The 16,713-nt window shown below is 39.7% G+C and overlaps 1 protein-coding gene across 4 annotated transcripts in view; it reads right to left on the bottom strand.

Moving 5' to 3' along the window:
- The window catches only part of TMEM182 (transmembrane protein 182), a 102,073-nt gene that overhangs the window by 14,262 nt on the left and 71,098 nt on the right, over positions 1 to 16,713 (bottom strand). The window contains exon 5 of one of the 4 annotated variants that reach the window (XM_027620520.2): positions 3,263 to 3,382. The exons of the other annotated variants lie outside the window; for them this stretch is intronic. Coding sequence (XP_027476321.1) covers positions 3,264 to 3,382 — 119 coding nt within the window. The 3' untranslated portion in view covers position 3,263. The remainder of the gene's footprint in view (positions 1 to 3,262; positions 3,383 to 16,713) is intronic. 4 annotated transcript variants of the gene reach the window in all.

The raw sequence follows: 16,713 nt of genomic DNA, 5'->3' as shown, positions 1-16,713 counted from the left end.
GGTTTGATGAGTTTTGATAAATGTAAACATCAGTATACCCACAATCCATTAAAAATAGAACATATCCATCCCTGTCACTCCAGAGAGGTTCTTCAGGTCTCCTCACACCCCTCCCCCAAAGCATCTATAGCAGAGCTTTGCCCTTAGAACCTTGTAGAAATGAAATCATGACCATGTGCAGTCTTTTGTCTCTGGCTGTTCATACTCAACATGATGACAGAGAATTCACCCAGGTTGTGCATGTATTAGTAGTCCCTCTTTTTTACTGCTGAGCACCATTCCCATTGTATGAGCAGACCACAATTTGTTTATCCGTTTATCTCTTGATGATCATCTGGGTTCTTTCTAGGTTTTGGCTATAATGAATTAAGCCACAATGAATATTTTGGTTTGTGATGTTCTAACTCAAACAAAGAGTCTTGAAATGACCGATACATTTCCTTAGACAAATGGTTTTAAAAAAGGAAATAGGCAACAGTATCTTTTCTCAAATTTTATTTTATTATGTTATGTTAATCACCATTAGTTTTTGATGTAGTGGTCCATGATTCATTGTTTGCGTATAACACCCAGTGCTCCATGCAGAACGTGACCTCTTTAATACCCATCACCAGGCTAACCCATCCCCCACCCCCCTCCCCTCTAGAACCCTCAGTTTGTTTCTCAGAGTCCATAGTCTCTCATAGTTTGTCTCCCCCTCCAATTCGCCCCCTTCATTTTTGCCTTCCTACTATCTTTTTTTTTTTAACATAGAATGTATTATTTGTTTCAGAGGCACAGGCCTGTGACTCAACAGTCTTGCACAATTCACAGCGCTCACCATAGCACATACCCTACCCAATGTCTATCACCCAGCCACCCCATCCCTCCCACCCCCCACCACTACAGCAACCCTCAGTTTGTTTCCTGAGATTAAGAATTCCTCATATCAGTGAGATCATATGATATGTCTTTCTCTGATTGACTTATTTCGCTTAGCATAATACCCTCTAGTTCTATCCACATCACTGCAAATGGCAAGATTTCGTTTTTTGATGGCTGCATAATATTCCATTGTGTGTGTGTGTGTGTGTGTGTGTGTGTGTGTGTGTATACACACACCACATCTTCTTTATCCAGTCATCTGTCGATGGACATCTTGGCTCTTTCCACAGTTTGGCTATTGTGGACATTGCTGCTATAAACATTGGTGTGCACATACCCCTTCGGATCACTACATTTGTATCTTTGGGGTAAATACCCAGTAGTGCAATTGCTGGATCGTATGGTAGCTCTATTTCCAACTGTTTGAGGAACCTCCATACTGTTTTCCAGAGTGATTGCACCAGCTTGCATTCTCACCAACAGTGTAGGAGGGTTCCCCTTTCTCCGCATCTTCGCCAACATCTGTCATTTCCTGACTTGTTAATTCTAGCCATTCTGACTGGTGTGAGGTGGTATCTCATTGAGGTTTTGATTTGGATTTCCCTGATGCCGAGCAATGTTGAACACTTTTTCATGTGTCGCATCAGCATATTTTTATGAAACATGATCTTATGCCAAACTGATAAAAGAGATGCTGGGCTTCCAGACGCTGTGGCAGTGACCTGCAGTGCACCTGCTCAGACTCTCCCCCACCCCCCCTTAAGAATACAGTCTTCCCTTCCTCAAGCATCAGTTTTGTCAACAAAACTTTTGACAGCTCTTGAATTTTGTTCACTGTGCAATTAAACTCTCCAAATGCTTGGAGCACAGGGATGTTTTGTGACTGTTTTCTGAGTCAGAGTTTTGTTTTTTGGTTTTTTTTTTAAACTGCATTTTTGTATCATTTGAAATACACAAAATATGATGTATAAATGAATGTTATGAAGCTTCATTATAAAATGAAACCCTGCGAATTGGTCCCCAAAGTAGGAACCAGAATGCCACCCTGCATCGTTATTTTCTGAGACGTCTTTAGAAAGGCAGTTGCCCCTCAGGTATGTAGGGAGCATCTCTAGCCTTTAATTTAGAGGATATAAAAGCACAACCAAGGAGAAAGAGCTAGACCCTTTCTCAGAATGGGCAAGGGTTTAACCTCTTCGGATGGAATAACAGTGCTCCTTCATGATATGGATGACACTGGAGTCTATAAGCGGTATGCTTTTGAGGCCCAAATCCATAAAAGACTTTGGATAATGTCTGCAAATGACTTTATATATAGGGTCATTACATTTATGTTTGTGTTTTAAAAACATAGAGTATTAACTTTTAAAAAAGTAAGCGCTTAGTGCCACAGTATTTGCAAATGAGTTTGGCATATGTTAACTTTTAATACAGTAGGAATCTTAAAAATTGCAGTGTTTGAGACCTTTCTCAAATTTTAAGAAACCTTATGTGTCAGGCTAAAGGAGGAAACGTGGCCATTAGTGTAGGCTATTCTCACAGATCCATTCCAGAATCTAAAATGCATACTTATTTTTCTAAACATTACATGGGGAAAGGAAAATTTGCTAATTCTACATTTTCTCAAAAGTAAGACTTACTGCTCCATAACATACTTTCAAAGTAGTTATGTATCTGTTAGTTCATTCACTAAAAAGTTAGTTTTTTTCGGGAAATACACTAGAAGTTCTTAAAAATAATTGTACTTTTGTAATAGTCCTTCTTTACATTAAAATGCTATTCCTTTCTCTTTCAATTATATTATGTTCATTTTTACATATCATTTCGCAGAAATTTTAAAACTGCTAATGCATAATGATCAACCATAAACAATTTTCACTCTTTATTTTCTCAGACTCACTTTCCACAGATTTTTCTCCAATTTCCTGAGATAGCCTGAATGCCTTATATAGTTATAATTTCATGCCTGTATCTTTTCATTACATCTCTCTGACTTCCAAATATTCATAACTGCTCACACTTCACCACACTACTGTCCAAATATATTAACTACCTCTTCCCTTTCATTTTCTGGCCTCATGTTTTTATTTAGTCAACCAAACCTATATAATGTCTATTGGATTTCTCAAGTACTTATTACTTTCTTAGGTTGGCATAATCTTGGTAGGCATTCAACATCCTGCCTATCCCATACTCTGTACTCCCTTGAGAAACAGTTATTGACAGAAAATGATCAGGAGGGTTTATCCATCTGTACACATCATTAGGGACTGCATCTGGAAAGCGGATTTTCATTTAACACCAAGGAAGTGTTTACTCACAGTAGATGAATTTCACAAAGCAGGAGGTGGCTGAAGGGCACAGGACTGGCTTCTGACTGCCCTGGTTTAAATCTTACCTCAAAGGTGTACTGGCTGGAAAGCTTTACACTTGACGAGCTGAGTAACTTTGAACAAGTTCTGTACTTCTCCGTGTCTCAGCATCTTTGTTGGTAAAATAGAGGTCATGCAGGTGCCTACTGCAGAGAGCAGTCATAAGGAATTAATGGAGATAACGCACTTAGCAAGGTGCCTGGAACAGGGCAAGCGCAGAATAAGCATTGGCTAGTTTTGTTATTATCATTATTTTTATTGAGCTTTGGCATGAACAACTGCTAATGGCTAGCAAATATTATTCTCTGAAATCTTTTAAAGCATCAGAGCTTCTCATAGGACTGGGCTATTTTAGAGCTAGTCAAGAGGCAAGGGGATAAACTGCCACAGTGCCTTCCAGTTCCGAGATTCCGTGAGAAGTGAGGGAGATTGTCTGTCCATGTCTTACTAGAATCTTCCACCAGGTGGCACCAGTCACCCCACAGGCCCATCACTGAACATTTCAGAAAGGGTAACAGGTGAATCCAGACTTGCGCTCACTTATATATTTTAAGGACATTTTCTGTCTTAAGTGTCCATCGAGCAAACTTCCTGTCCTTCCCCAACAATCTTTTAGTTACAGGAAGTAAAAATTCTTCCTAGGACAGACTTAACATATGTCAATCTGGTCATTCAGGGGAGTCTATTACTAATGTGTTTCTCTTTTGTACAAGTAAGTATAATGGGTGGGGGGAAAGGCCTCCGAAAATGCATAAAAATTTCAGTTAAAAAAGCAGTGTGCCTTATTCATTCACTACTAGTTATTTCTGAGCAAATTGACTATTTGGGGGAAGGGTGTGGAATAAAACAGAATATTTGCAAAGAAATTAAATGCCTTCTGGAACTAAGTTAATAGTAGATGTTAATGATACACATACTTTAAAGAAGGAGAGTGAAGCAGATGAAAATTCATTCTGCCTTTCCACCATACTAAACCCTAACCCCAAACCAGGGATGCCATTTATAAAGTGGAAAGCATCTTGTCACCCTACACATCTGAAAACTCCCTTTCAGTGTGGTGGTTAATTATATCCCATAATAAAATACCATGTGAGTAAAAGCATTCATTTGCCAGGACCTATAGATCTAGTTCTCCAAAAGAACCACACAGATACATTTGTAAAAGGGGGTGGGGGCCATTTACTCACGTTTCTAGTTCAAGGTTTTCCAGAAAGTTCCACTAAAGCTATTACTGAGCTGACCTCTCATACCCTAGATTCATCTGGGCAGGGGCTGGACCATCACCCAGAATGTCTCCAATGAGAACACATGTGCACACCAAGACCAGATAGGGGTAGAGACTCAGGAGCACACCAGCTCTCTCCAGAGAAACCACTCTGTGTCTCTTCATACTCCTCAGCCCTTCCCCAGCCTTCACCTGGCTGGGCTGTTGGAGGCTCACAGGACTGGGTCTCACTTGTCCCTTCTGAATTCTTCCTCTGGGGACCTGTCTCTTCACTGGAGCATCATACCTCTATCATACTGGTGCCCCATTCCAAACTGAGTGGGGATAAGTCTGATCCAACAGCCTGTTATGCACATTCTAACTGATAAGCAATGTGGGGAAAAATACTTTGAAGAACTGAGAAAGAAAAGTTATAGGATTTAAAGTATTTTTGTAAATAAAAATTCGTCAGAACTCTTTCCTCTTGAATACTGACCAATGTTGACTAATTTTAGCACTTGACATTTTGATGAAACAACATATGGAGGAAACTAAAATTCCACATCAGAATTTGAAGAGAGGCCTTCGACATTATTATAGTATCAATATCCAAAACAATACTTTTCCTGAACAAATTCCCAAATATGACAACTGAAGGCACAAAGCCAGGGTACAAAGCAAGTACTTCTAGAAACATAAGGGTAACTGGTTCTTCCAGAACTACTCAGAAAGCAGATCTAGTGTACAAAGCTTCTGGACTGAGCAAAAGAGAAATCCAAACTGCTGTTTTGTGTTTCATAAAAATCAGAGACAGTCACTACATTAAAAACTAATGATGTAATGTATGGTGATTAACATAACATAATAAAATTTAAAAACAAAAATCAGACAGGAATTCTACTGCAACAAGCACATCTGGCTAATGTATCAGTAACCTACAGTTCTCATGAGTCACCCTTTTGTCTCCATGCACGCCTCCAACAGAACAGACCTGTGAATAAAAATGTGAAGTCCTAGACTTTGGTGAAATACTCTGTTCCCCACTAGGAGGTCATGCTTGTGATTTTCTCCTGAAAGCCTCCTTCAGGTGCACTAAGAAAGACACAGAAGCTTTAGAAAAGCCGTTCTGGCAAGAATTCACTGACCTTCCAGGCCTGTCCTGCTAGCACAGAGGCCCCTTTGCTTGTCCAGGGTAAGTGGCTGTTTATAGTCTGGATCTCTCACGATACAGACATGGAGACAGCAGGTGCAAGCAGGGAGATGCGTGTGCCTGTAAGTTTAGAACGCCTGCCTCTAGGCTGTCAGCAATTCTTCCCTAATCCCTTCCTGCTCATGGTCTTCTGTTTCCTCCACATACTCTTCTCTTGCTTTGCTTTATCTAGAGACGTAAGGAGCAAGGTATGACACTGAGTGCTTCCTGGAAGCCACGTGTTCAGTCTCAGCCAAAAAAAAAAAAAAAAAAAAAAGGAACATCTGAAATATGTCCCTTGGCTTCTGTGACTGATTTTTTCTAGGATTTAGGTGAAAAAGTATCTTGCAGTTTGCATCCATCACATCTATCTTATTTCATATAGAAATAAATGTGGTTTGCTGATGAGCTACTACAAATTCCATTGCTCTTTTGAAAGAAAAAGGAAAACAAACCACAAGTCCAATTTTCCGATTCAGTAGTTTATATGATATTTTGTACTCAGAATTTTATATTCCCTTCATCTCCTCCCACCTTTCCTATGCCACTTTTTTAAGAGGGTTCACATCACTACACTTTTAGAAAGCATTGTCCTCCAGATCCAAAGGGAACAGGGATGAGCTGTGGAAGGATGTGCTTCCAGCGGTTTGTCCCACATGGCAGAGGATTTATAAAATTCACCCCAACTCACTCAGCTTATATCCCTGGTTACCAGTAACGGCTTGAGCAACAGCTGTCTGGGCAAGGAGCATCCTCTGTGGTCACAGAACGGGTCAGGAGTCAAATCACTACTTTGCCCCCAAAGGACAAATTGTTCCAAAGGACCAATTACACTGCAGAGGTACCCTTGGCTCCCATTAATACCTCCTGGGTCTAGAATTAAGAGCAATGGAATTTGTAGTAGCTCATCAGCAAACCACATTTATTTCTATATGAAATAAGACAGATGTGATGGATGCAAACTGCAAGATACTTTTTCGCCTAAATCCTAGAAAAAATCAGTCACAGAAGCCAAGGGACATATTTCAGATGTTCCTTTTTTTTTCCTTTGGCTGAGACTGAACTGCTATATTCCTCTGACTTACAAGATGTCCATGTAGTCTCACCAACATGAGGGTCCCACAAAGGATTTAGCCAAGATCCAGAAACTTTTCAGGCACCTCCACACAGGAGGGACTCTGTCTAGCTCTACATTCAGCTGAAAAATGTAAACCCACTTTGTCACTCAGGAAAAAGTGATTTCAATTACAAAAGAAAAACCTTTGCACCATAATATCTTGGTAAAATGCCAATTTTAAGTTTTATGGCTTACTACCCAGTGATGTCAGTATCCCAGAATTTCCAGATCACGTCATTATTCTTTCCAGTACATTTAGAAGTCTTACTCATGCACAGCAATTCCTGTCTTGACCTCGCTTTGCCCAGACACTAGGAAGTTTCAGCTAGATAATAATTTCCTCCATATACTTTAAAAGTTTTGTAATGCTATGCCTACCCATTTTAACTTCTGCATCTTTCCTGTCATCTCTAATATCACAGGGATAGGAGAAGACAAGCGTCAGCCCCTTTGGATCTGAAAGTTCTCTGGGAGTCCACATTAAAACAAATTTCAGCATTTGTTTAGGCTTTGTAGAGTGTGTGATGAAACCCATTGCAAAAGGGTCGGCGTTATAACATCCTGACAATTACCATATTCATGTATGCACCGTATGAGTACATACCAAATGCTTGTTCCAGAACTGAACCTCATCGGAGAACACACGGCCTAGCCTGCCTGAAGAGGAACTTGCCCAACTGCAAGGAGTGGCAACATATGCCCTCCACACTTTGCTCTGAGCCTGTTGACAGAGCAAGAGGAATACCCTGGACCCCGCCCCTTATTCACACGGACAACTGTGACATCAGCATGACTCAGCCATGCATGGAATGCTCAAAAACAGTCTTACTGCTAATGCCAAAGAGTCTTTGTGCATGCACATACCCAGCATTGGCCATTTGGAATTTGGCTATTCCCCGTTCTAAAGCCATCTGTCCAAATAAAGAGAGAGTGTACAATCTTGTTTGTGGCATTGATAAAGCTGCCACAGCAACCCCAGGCCCAAGCTGCACCTGTTCCTAGCTGACCAGCAGAGCACAGAGCGTTGGCACAGGGCAGCACGGGAGGCTCAGTGAGGCAGGGAATGACGAGGCAAGCCATAAAAAACAAAGAGATTCTAGAATACTAGGCCTATAGAATGGGATCTCTTCATTTTGAAAATATAAAATCTAACCAAAGAAAGCATTATAAATTCAATTCAGTTTAACTCAGTAGATGACTATATGCATGGTTCCATATTAAATGTGGCACACAAAAATTTGGCTGGCCGAAAAACCTAGCGTTTGCTACATATTTGCCAAGTGTTCATATAGCACAGCATGTAAGTTTCCACCTTCGACTCTGAAAGGCTAAGTTGCCTATTAACATTACCTGAGAATTTTGGTAATAAACAATGAAGAGACTTTAAAAATTCTTCTATCAAGAAGTACTGAAGCTGAAGGATGATTTATTGGCCCCATAACTGCCTTCCAGAATTGTGTTTCATTGTGGAAATTGACACTAGACTATAAACTTCAATTATTCCTGAGAACATCACTTTTTCTGCCCAAGCTAATTTTGTCTCATCCAACAGAATCTCTCTCTGTGTTCTGTGGGAACAAATGGTCCTACACAAACAATAAAGAATTCTGCCATGAAGGAAATTAAAAGTCAAGTTTGAAAGGAAGTGTCCTCATAATTGTCCATGTGGTTGTTTGCAGAATGGGTCCCAGAATACCATGGACACCTCTCAGTTCCCAGGGGGCTTTAGAAGAAGATCTGAGCAAGGGGAACCCCAGCCCCATTCTCACACACAGCAAAGATTCATCACAAAAAGAAAACCCACTGGTCACTGGCCTATGAGTACATACCAAATGCTTTTACCTTCCTACAGAGTTCTCAGCCAAATGTAATTCTTTGGATATACTACCTTCTTGCACAATTTAAAAATGACCAACTTTTGGGGCACCCGGTGGCTCAGTCGTTAAGCGTCTGCCTTTGGCTCAGGTCATGATCCCAGGACCCTGGGATCGAGCCCCGCATTGAGCTCCCTGCTCAGCAGGAAGCCTGCTTCTCCCTCTCCCACTCCCCCTGCTTGTGTTCCCTCTCTTGCTGTGTCTCTCCCTGTCAAATAAATAAAATCTTTAAAAATAAATAAATAAAAAATAAAAAGATAAAAATGACCAACTTTTTTTTTTTTTTTCAAAAGCATGAGACATACACACAGACACACAATTCTTTGATCAGACTAAACCAAGGATCAGAGCATTTCTGAGTTTAAAACAACCATGCTGTCCATGATTTGTACTAAACTCATGCTATTACAGTTGACACTTGAACACTGTGGGGTTAGGAGTGCTGACCTTTGTGCAGTTGAAAATCTGCCTGTAAATTTTAACTCTCCCAAAACTGAACCACAGTTGAAAATTTGCCTATAACTTCTTTTTTGCCTATAACTTTTGACACCACAAAAACTTAACTGTAGTTGAAAATTTGCCTATAGCTTTGACTCCCCTAAGATTTCATGACAGCCCACTGTTGACCAGAAAAGTCTTACTGATAACATAATCAATTAACATATACTTTGTAAATGTATTATACACTGTATTCTTACAATAAAGTAAGCTAAGAAAAGAAACATAAGAAAAACATAAAGAAAAAATAGATTTACAGGACTGTACTGTAAATTTACAGGACTGTACTGTAAAAACATAAAAAAGAAAAAACAGATTTACAGGACTGTACTGTATTTATCAAAAAAAAAAGTCCGTGTATAAATAAACGGACCCACACAGTTCAAACCCATATTGTTCAAGGGTTAACTATACATATTTCCTTTATTGGAAAAGATTTAAAAAGAAAGGTAAGGAATGAGAAGAAACAAATATTTATACACTCTAGCAGACAGCTGTTATTTCTTGGAAGACCATGGAAAAATATGCACCTTCACAAGACCTTGGAACAAAGCAAAGGTAGAATGTGGTTTGGAGAAGGTAAAAACAGTCAGCTCAGAAAACGCTCAGTTTTCTGGCATATAAGGGATTTGGTCTTATGGAATTATGAATTAAAGAAGAGAGATTATAAATTGAGATTAAAGTGAAAGAAGCCTGACACAAAAGGCCACACACTGTCTGAATCCACTGATATGAAATATCCAGAATAGGTAAACCCACAGAGATAGAAAGTAGATGAGTGTTAACTCAGGGTCGGGGGGAGGGAAGGAGGGGAGACAATAAGGTCCCTTTGTGAGGTGATAAAAATATTCTGGAATTAAGGGCACCTGGGTGGCTCAGTGGATTAAGCATCTGCCTTCAGCTCAGGTCATGATCTCAGGGTCCGGGGCTAGAGCCCCACATGGGGATCCCTGCTCAGTGGGAAGCCTGCTTCTCCCTTTCCCTCTGCCTGACGCTCACTCTGCTCACTCTGTCTCTCTCTCAAATAAATAAATAAAATCTTTAAAAAATAAATTCTGGAATCAGAGAGTGGTAATATTTGCACAACTCTGGAAATGTACTAAAAAACATTGCACTGGGTGTTATACGCAAAAAATGAATCATGGAACACTACATCAAAAAATATGATGAAATGTAAGTGATTAACATAACATAATAAAAAAATCCTTTAAAAAAAAAACCACTGCATTATGTACTTTAAAATGGTGAATTTTGTAGGTAAATCCAGGCCCTCGAAAACAAGGTCCTTGAAAAAACCAGTGAGGAAAGGAATTGAATAAAAGACAAAAGAATGACAGAATAGGTTAAATAGGACTCTCATTCACAGAATGGGTTTTGGTTTTAGTGGGTTGTTTCTTTTTCTTTTTTCTTTTTTGAACTCTTTGAACAGAGGATACATATCTGATTATTCTTTTTATTCCCTCTACAGAATTAAGCACAATATTATGTAATAAGTGTGCTTAAAGGAACTGTTAATTGGTCATTTTATTAAATGATGATGGACAACATCAGGAGCTGTCTCTGCAATGATTTAGAGATGACAAAGCTATCCATTCTGTTTCTTTACTATCACTACCATTTCATACAGAAACACTTTGTCCTTCCGATTTGATGTTACAATATAGCATAGCCATGTACAATTTGGTCTTGGTCATAGTGATGTTTGTCTCATTTTCTAGAACTGTTATCTTTACAAATCACCTGTGCTTATATGTTTTCAGATTAATGTTCTGGCTTTTATTTTCCAATTAAACGAAAAACACTTGATATTCCTAAGACATAGCTAGTCAATTATTTTTCTATTTATACTACGATCACTGTAAAGGCATTAAAAAGACTAGTTGGAAAACTGACTAAAACAAACGCAGGTTTTGCCAAGGAGAGAATGTGTTTATATAATGCACATGAACCACAATTAAGAAAAGTGAGTGGTGACATTGTAGAAAGAGATGTTTTTTACCTGTAATAAATAAATCATGCCAGTTGGTAATATCATCTTGAGGCTATCTCTTTAAGAGTGCACAGAAAAGGTCTGGTCTCAGGAATTCAGCTGGATAGGGATCGTTCTGAACACCTACGAACTCAACAGGAGCTCGAAGGAAAGAATAGCAACAACTCTAAACAGAAAAGCAACCACTTTCTGGAAGGTAGGCCTTGTAGTAAAGTGAATCCGAGGCATTATTCAGGAGGATAGATGGTGGGGGAGGGGGCCTCCGTTGGCCGCTTCTGGCAAGTACTAGAACCGTGGAGCACAAAATCGGAACTTTTAGAAGTCGGCTCCACTGAAGGACGTCACTCCAGTGGCTAAGCAGGGGATGAAACCCTCGCGGGACAGTGTGGTCTCAGGACCCTCGGGGTCACAGAAAGGCCGGGGGTGCCTGAGTGCAGCAGAGCTCCCAGGTATCAGAGCGGGGAAGCTGGCTGCAGAGACGGAGCGAAGAGGCAAGCCCCTCAGCTCAGGGTTGCCATAAACTGTGATCAGTGACAGTCGGGCCACTGCTCCTCCAGCAGGGACCCAACAAGCACCAGACCCGGAGAGACTCCCCTCCCTCCCCCCGGGAGGAGCAGCGCGGGAGCGCACCGCAGGGATCTGCTGGGTTTGGAGACTCCGCACGGGGTCAGGTGCCAGAGATAGAAATGCTCGGTCACAGGCCGGGTGAGCACGGAGTGCAGCCGGGGACCAGGGAGATGGGAGTGACCAACTGCTTTTCTCTGGGGGTGCACTGAGGAGTGGGGCCCTGAGCTCTTGGCTCCTCCAGGGCAGAGATTGGGAGGCCGCCATTTTCACTCGCGTCCTCCAAAACTGTACCGAGAGCTCGGAGGGAACAAAAGCTCCTGAGAGCAAACCCGAGCAGATAACTTAGCCGGGACCCAGCAAGGGCGGGGCAATTCCGCCTCCGGAAAAGACATTTAGGAACCACGGTAACAGGCCCCTCCCCCAAAAGATCAGCATGAACAGCCAGCCAAGACCAAGTTTACCGCTGAATGAGAACGGGAGAACTCCAGCGCTAGGGGAATACTGCACATAAAATTCATGGCTTTTTTACCATGATTCATTAGTCTTTCAAAGTTAATTTTTTTAACTTTTTTTTTATTTTACTTTTTCCCTTTTCAAACCAAATTCTTATCAATCCCTTTTTTTAAAAAAAAATTTTATTTTTCATCTTTAGAGTCATAGTCTATCCCTTCATAGTAGTTACCTTTACTTTGGCAAATATATATAAGTTGTTCTCTCTTTAAAATTTTGAGATACAGTTTCTTCTAATATATCAAAATATACCCTAAATCTCTAGTGTATGGCTTTGTTCTAGTCTCCTGCCTGATCACATTCTCTCCCCTTTTCTTTTCTTTCTTTCATTCCTTTTTTTTAAAACCTCTTCTTTATTTTTTCAAACACCTTCTGATCAATTCCTTTTTTAAAATTTTTTATAATTTTCATTTTTACAGTCATATTCCATCCCTTCATTGTATCAACCCTCATTTTGTACATATATAAGTCTTTCTTTCTTTAAAATTTTAGGAGGCACTTTCTTCTAACAGACCAAAATACACCCAAAATCTAGTGTGTGGCACTGATCTATGCACCAGCCTGATCATATTTGATCATATTCTGGTTTTTTTTGTTTTGATCTGTTTTTGTTTGTTTTGATCTTTTTCTTTTGCTTTTTTTTTCCTCTCTTTCTTTTTTCTTTCTTTCCCTTTCTTTTCCCCTGGTATCAGATCTTTTCTGATTTGTTTAGAGTATATTTTCTGGGGACGTTGTTAACCTGTTAGCATTTTGTTCTCTCATTCATCTATTCTCCTCTGGACAAAATGACAAGATGAAAAAAATCACCTCAACAAAAAGAACAAGAGGTAGTACCATCTGCCAGGGACCTACTCAATACGGACATTAGTGTGATATTGGACCAGGAGCTCAGAATCAAGATTTTAAAGATACTAGCTGGGCTTAAATAAAACATGGAAGTTATTAGAGAAACCCTTTCTAGAGAAATAAAAGAACTAAAATCCAACCAAGTCAAAATCAAAAAGGCTATTAATGAGGTGCAATCAAAAATGGGGGCACTAACTGCTACGATAAATGAGGCAGAAGAGAGAATCAGCGATATAGAAGACCAAATGATGGATAATAAAGAAGCTGAGAAAAACAGAGATAAACAACTACTGGATCACGAGGGCAGAATTTGAGAGATAAGCGATACGATAAGACGAAACAACATTAGAATAATTGGGATCCCAGAAGAAGAAAGAGAGAGAGGGGCAGAAGGTATATTGGAGCAAATGCTAGCAGAGAACTTCCCTAATGTGGGGAAGGAAACAGGCATTAAAATCCAGGAGGCACAGAGAACCCCTCTCAAAATCTATAAAAATGGGTCAACACCCCAACATCTAATAGTAAAATTTACGAGTCTCAGTGACAAAGAGAAAATCTTGAAAGCATCTCAGGAGAAGAGATATGTAACCTAAAATGGTAGAAACATTAGATCGGCAACAGACCTATCCACAGAGACCTGGCAGGCCAGAAATGACAGGCTGGATATCTTCAGAGCACTAAACGGCAAAAATATGCAGCCAAGAATACTATATCCATCTAGGCTGTCATTGAAAATAGGAGAGATCAAAAGTTTCCAGAACAAACAAAAACTAAAAGAATTTGCAAACACGAAACAAGCCCTACCAGAAATATTGAAAGGGGTCCTCTAAGCAAAGAGAGAGCCTAAAAGTGACATAGACCAGAAAGGAACAGAGACAATATACAGTAACAGTCACCTTACAGGCAATACAATGGCACTAAATTCCTATCTTTCAATAGTTACCCTGAATGTAAATGGGCTAAATGCCCCAATCAAAAGACACAGGCTATCAGATTGGATTAAAAAACAAGATCCATCGATATGCTGTCTGCAAGAGTCTCATTTTAGACCCAAAGACACCCCCAGATTGAAAGTGAGGGCGTGGAAAACCATTTACCATGCTAATGGACACCAAAAGAAAGATGGGGTGGCAATTCTTATATCAGACAAATTAGATTTTAAAACAAAGACTGTAATAAGAGATGAAGAAGGACACCATATCTTACTTAAAGGGTCTACCCAACAAGAAGATCTAACAATTGTAAATATCTATGCCCGTAACATGGGAGCAGCCAATTATATAAGGCAATTAATAACAAAAGCAAAGAAACACATTGACAACAATACAATAATAGTGGGGACTTTAACACCCCCCTGACTGAAATGGACAGATCATCTAAGCAAAAGATCAACAAGGAAATAAAGACTTTAAATGACACAGGGGACCAAATTGACTTCACAGACATATCCAAAGCAATGGAATACACATTCTTCTCTAGTGCCCATGGAACATTCTTCAGAATAGATCACATCCTAGGTCACAAATCAGGTCTCACCGGGTACAAAAGATTGGGATTATTCCGTGCATATTTTCAGACCACAATGCTTTGGAAACTAGAACTCAATCCCAAGAGGAAAGTCAGAAAGAACTCAAATACATGGAGACTAAAGAGCATCCTAGTAAAGAATGAATGGGTCAACCAGGAAATTAAAGAAGAATTAAAAACAATTCATGGAAACCAATGAAAATGAAATCACAACTGTTCAAAATCTTTGGGATGCAGCAAAGGCAGTCCTGAGAGGAAAGTATATAGCAATACAAGCCTTTCTCAAGAAACAAGAAAGGTCTCAAATACACAACCTAACCCTACACCTAAAGGAGCTGGAGAAAAAACAGCAAATAAAGCCTAAACCCAGCAGGAGAAGAGAAATAATAAAGGTCAGGGGAGAAATCAATGAAATAGAAACCAAAAGAACAATAGAACAGATCAATAAAACTAGGAGCTGTTTCTTTGAAAGAATTAACAAGATTGATAAACCCCTGGCCAGACTTATCAAAAAGAAGAGGGAAATGACCCAAATCAACAAAATCATGAATGAAAGAAGAGAGATCACAACCAACACCAAAGAAATACAAACAGTTATAAGAACACATTATGAGCAACTCTATGCCAGCAAATTAGATAACCTGGAAGAAATGGATGCATTCCTAGAGATGCATCAACTACCAAAATTGAACCAGGAATAATAGAAAACCTGAACAGACCTATAACCCCTAAGGAAATTGAAGCAGTCATCCAAAATCTCCCAACAAACAAAAGCCCAGGGCCAGATGGCTTCCCAGGGGAATTCTACCTAACATAAAGAAGAATTAATACCTATTCTTCTAAAACTGTTCCAAAAAATAGAAATGGAAGGAAAACTTCCAAACTCATTTTATGAGGCCACCATTACCTTGATCCCCAAACCAGACAAATACCCCATCAAAAAGGAGAATTACAGACCGATATCCTTGATGAACATGGATGCAAAAATTCTCACCAAAATACTAGCCAATAGGATCCAACAGTACATTAAAAGGATTATTCACCTTGACCAAGTGGGATTTATCCCTGGGCTGCAAGGTTGGTTCAACATCCGCAAATCAATCAATGTGATACAATGCATTAACAAAAGAAAGAACAAGAATCATATGATCCTCTCAATAGATGCAGAAAAAGCATTTGACAAAGTACAGCATCCTTTCTTGATCAAAACTCTTCAGAGTATAGGGATAAAGGATACATACCTCAATATCATAAAAGCCATCTATGAAAAACCGACAGCGAATATCATTCTCAATGGGGAAAAACTGAGAGCTTTCCCCCTAAGGTCAGGAATGCAGCAGGGATGTCCACTATCACCACTGCTATTCAACATAGTATTAGAAGTCCTAGCCACAACAGTCAGACAACAAAAAGAAATCAAAGGCATCCAAATCGGCAAGGAGGAAGTCAAACTCTCACTCTTTACAGATGATATGATACTTTATGTGGAAAACCCAAAAGATTCCACCCCAAAACTGCTAGAACTCATACAGGAATTCAGTAAATTGGTAGGATATAAAATTAATGCACAGAAATCCGTGGCATTCCTATACACCAACAACAAGACAGAAGAGAGACAAATTACGGAGTCGATCCCATTTACAATTGCACCCAAAACAATAAGATACCCAGGAATACATCTAACCAAAGAGGCAAAGGATCTGTACTCAGAAAACTAGAAAATACTCATGAAAGAAATTGAGGAAGACACAAAGAAATGGAAAAACGTTCCATGCTCATGGATTGGAAGAACAAACATTGTGAAGATGTCAATGCTACTGAGAGCAATCTACACATTCAATGCAATCCCCATCAAAATACCATCCACTTTTTTCAAAGAACTGGAACAAATAATCCTAAAATTTGTATGGAACCAGAAAAGACCTCGAATAGCCAGAGGAATGTTGAAAAAGAAAAGCAAAGCTGGCGGCAACACAATTCCAGACTTCCAGCTCTATTACAAAGCTGTCATCATCAAGACAGTATGGCACTGGCACAAAAACAGACACATAGATCAATGGAACAGAATAGAGAGCCCAGAAATGGACCCTCAACTCTATGGTCAACTCATCTTTGACAAAGCAGGAAAGAATGTCCAATGGAATGAAGACAGTCT

Source organism: Zalophus californianus, chromosome 8 (genome assembly GCF_009762305.2).
Source record: "Zalophus californianus isolate mZalCal1 chromosome 8, mZalCal1.pri.v2, whole genome shotgun sequence".
NCBI lineage: Eukaryota > Metazoa > Chordata > Mammalia > Carnivora > Otariidae > Zalophus > Zalophus californianus.
The sequence above is the reverse complement of the archived record's forward strand: the minus strand, read 5'-3'. Positions and strand labels throughout refer to the sequence as shown.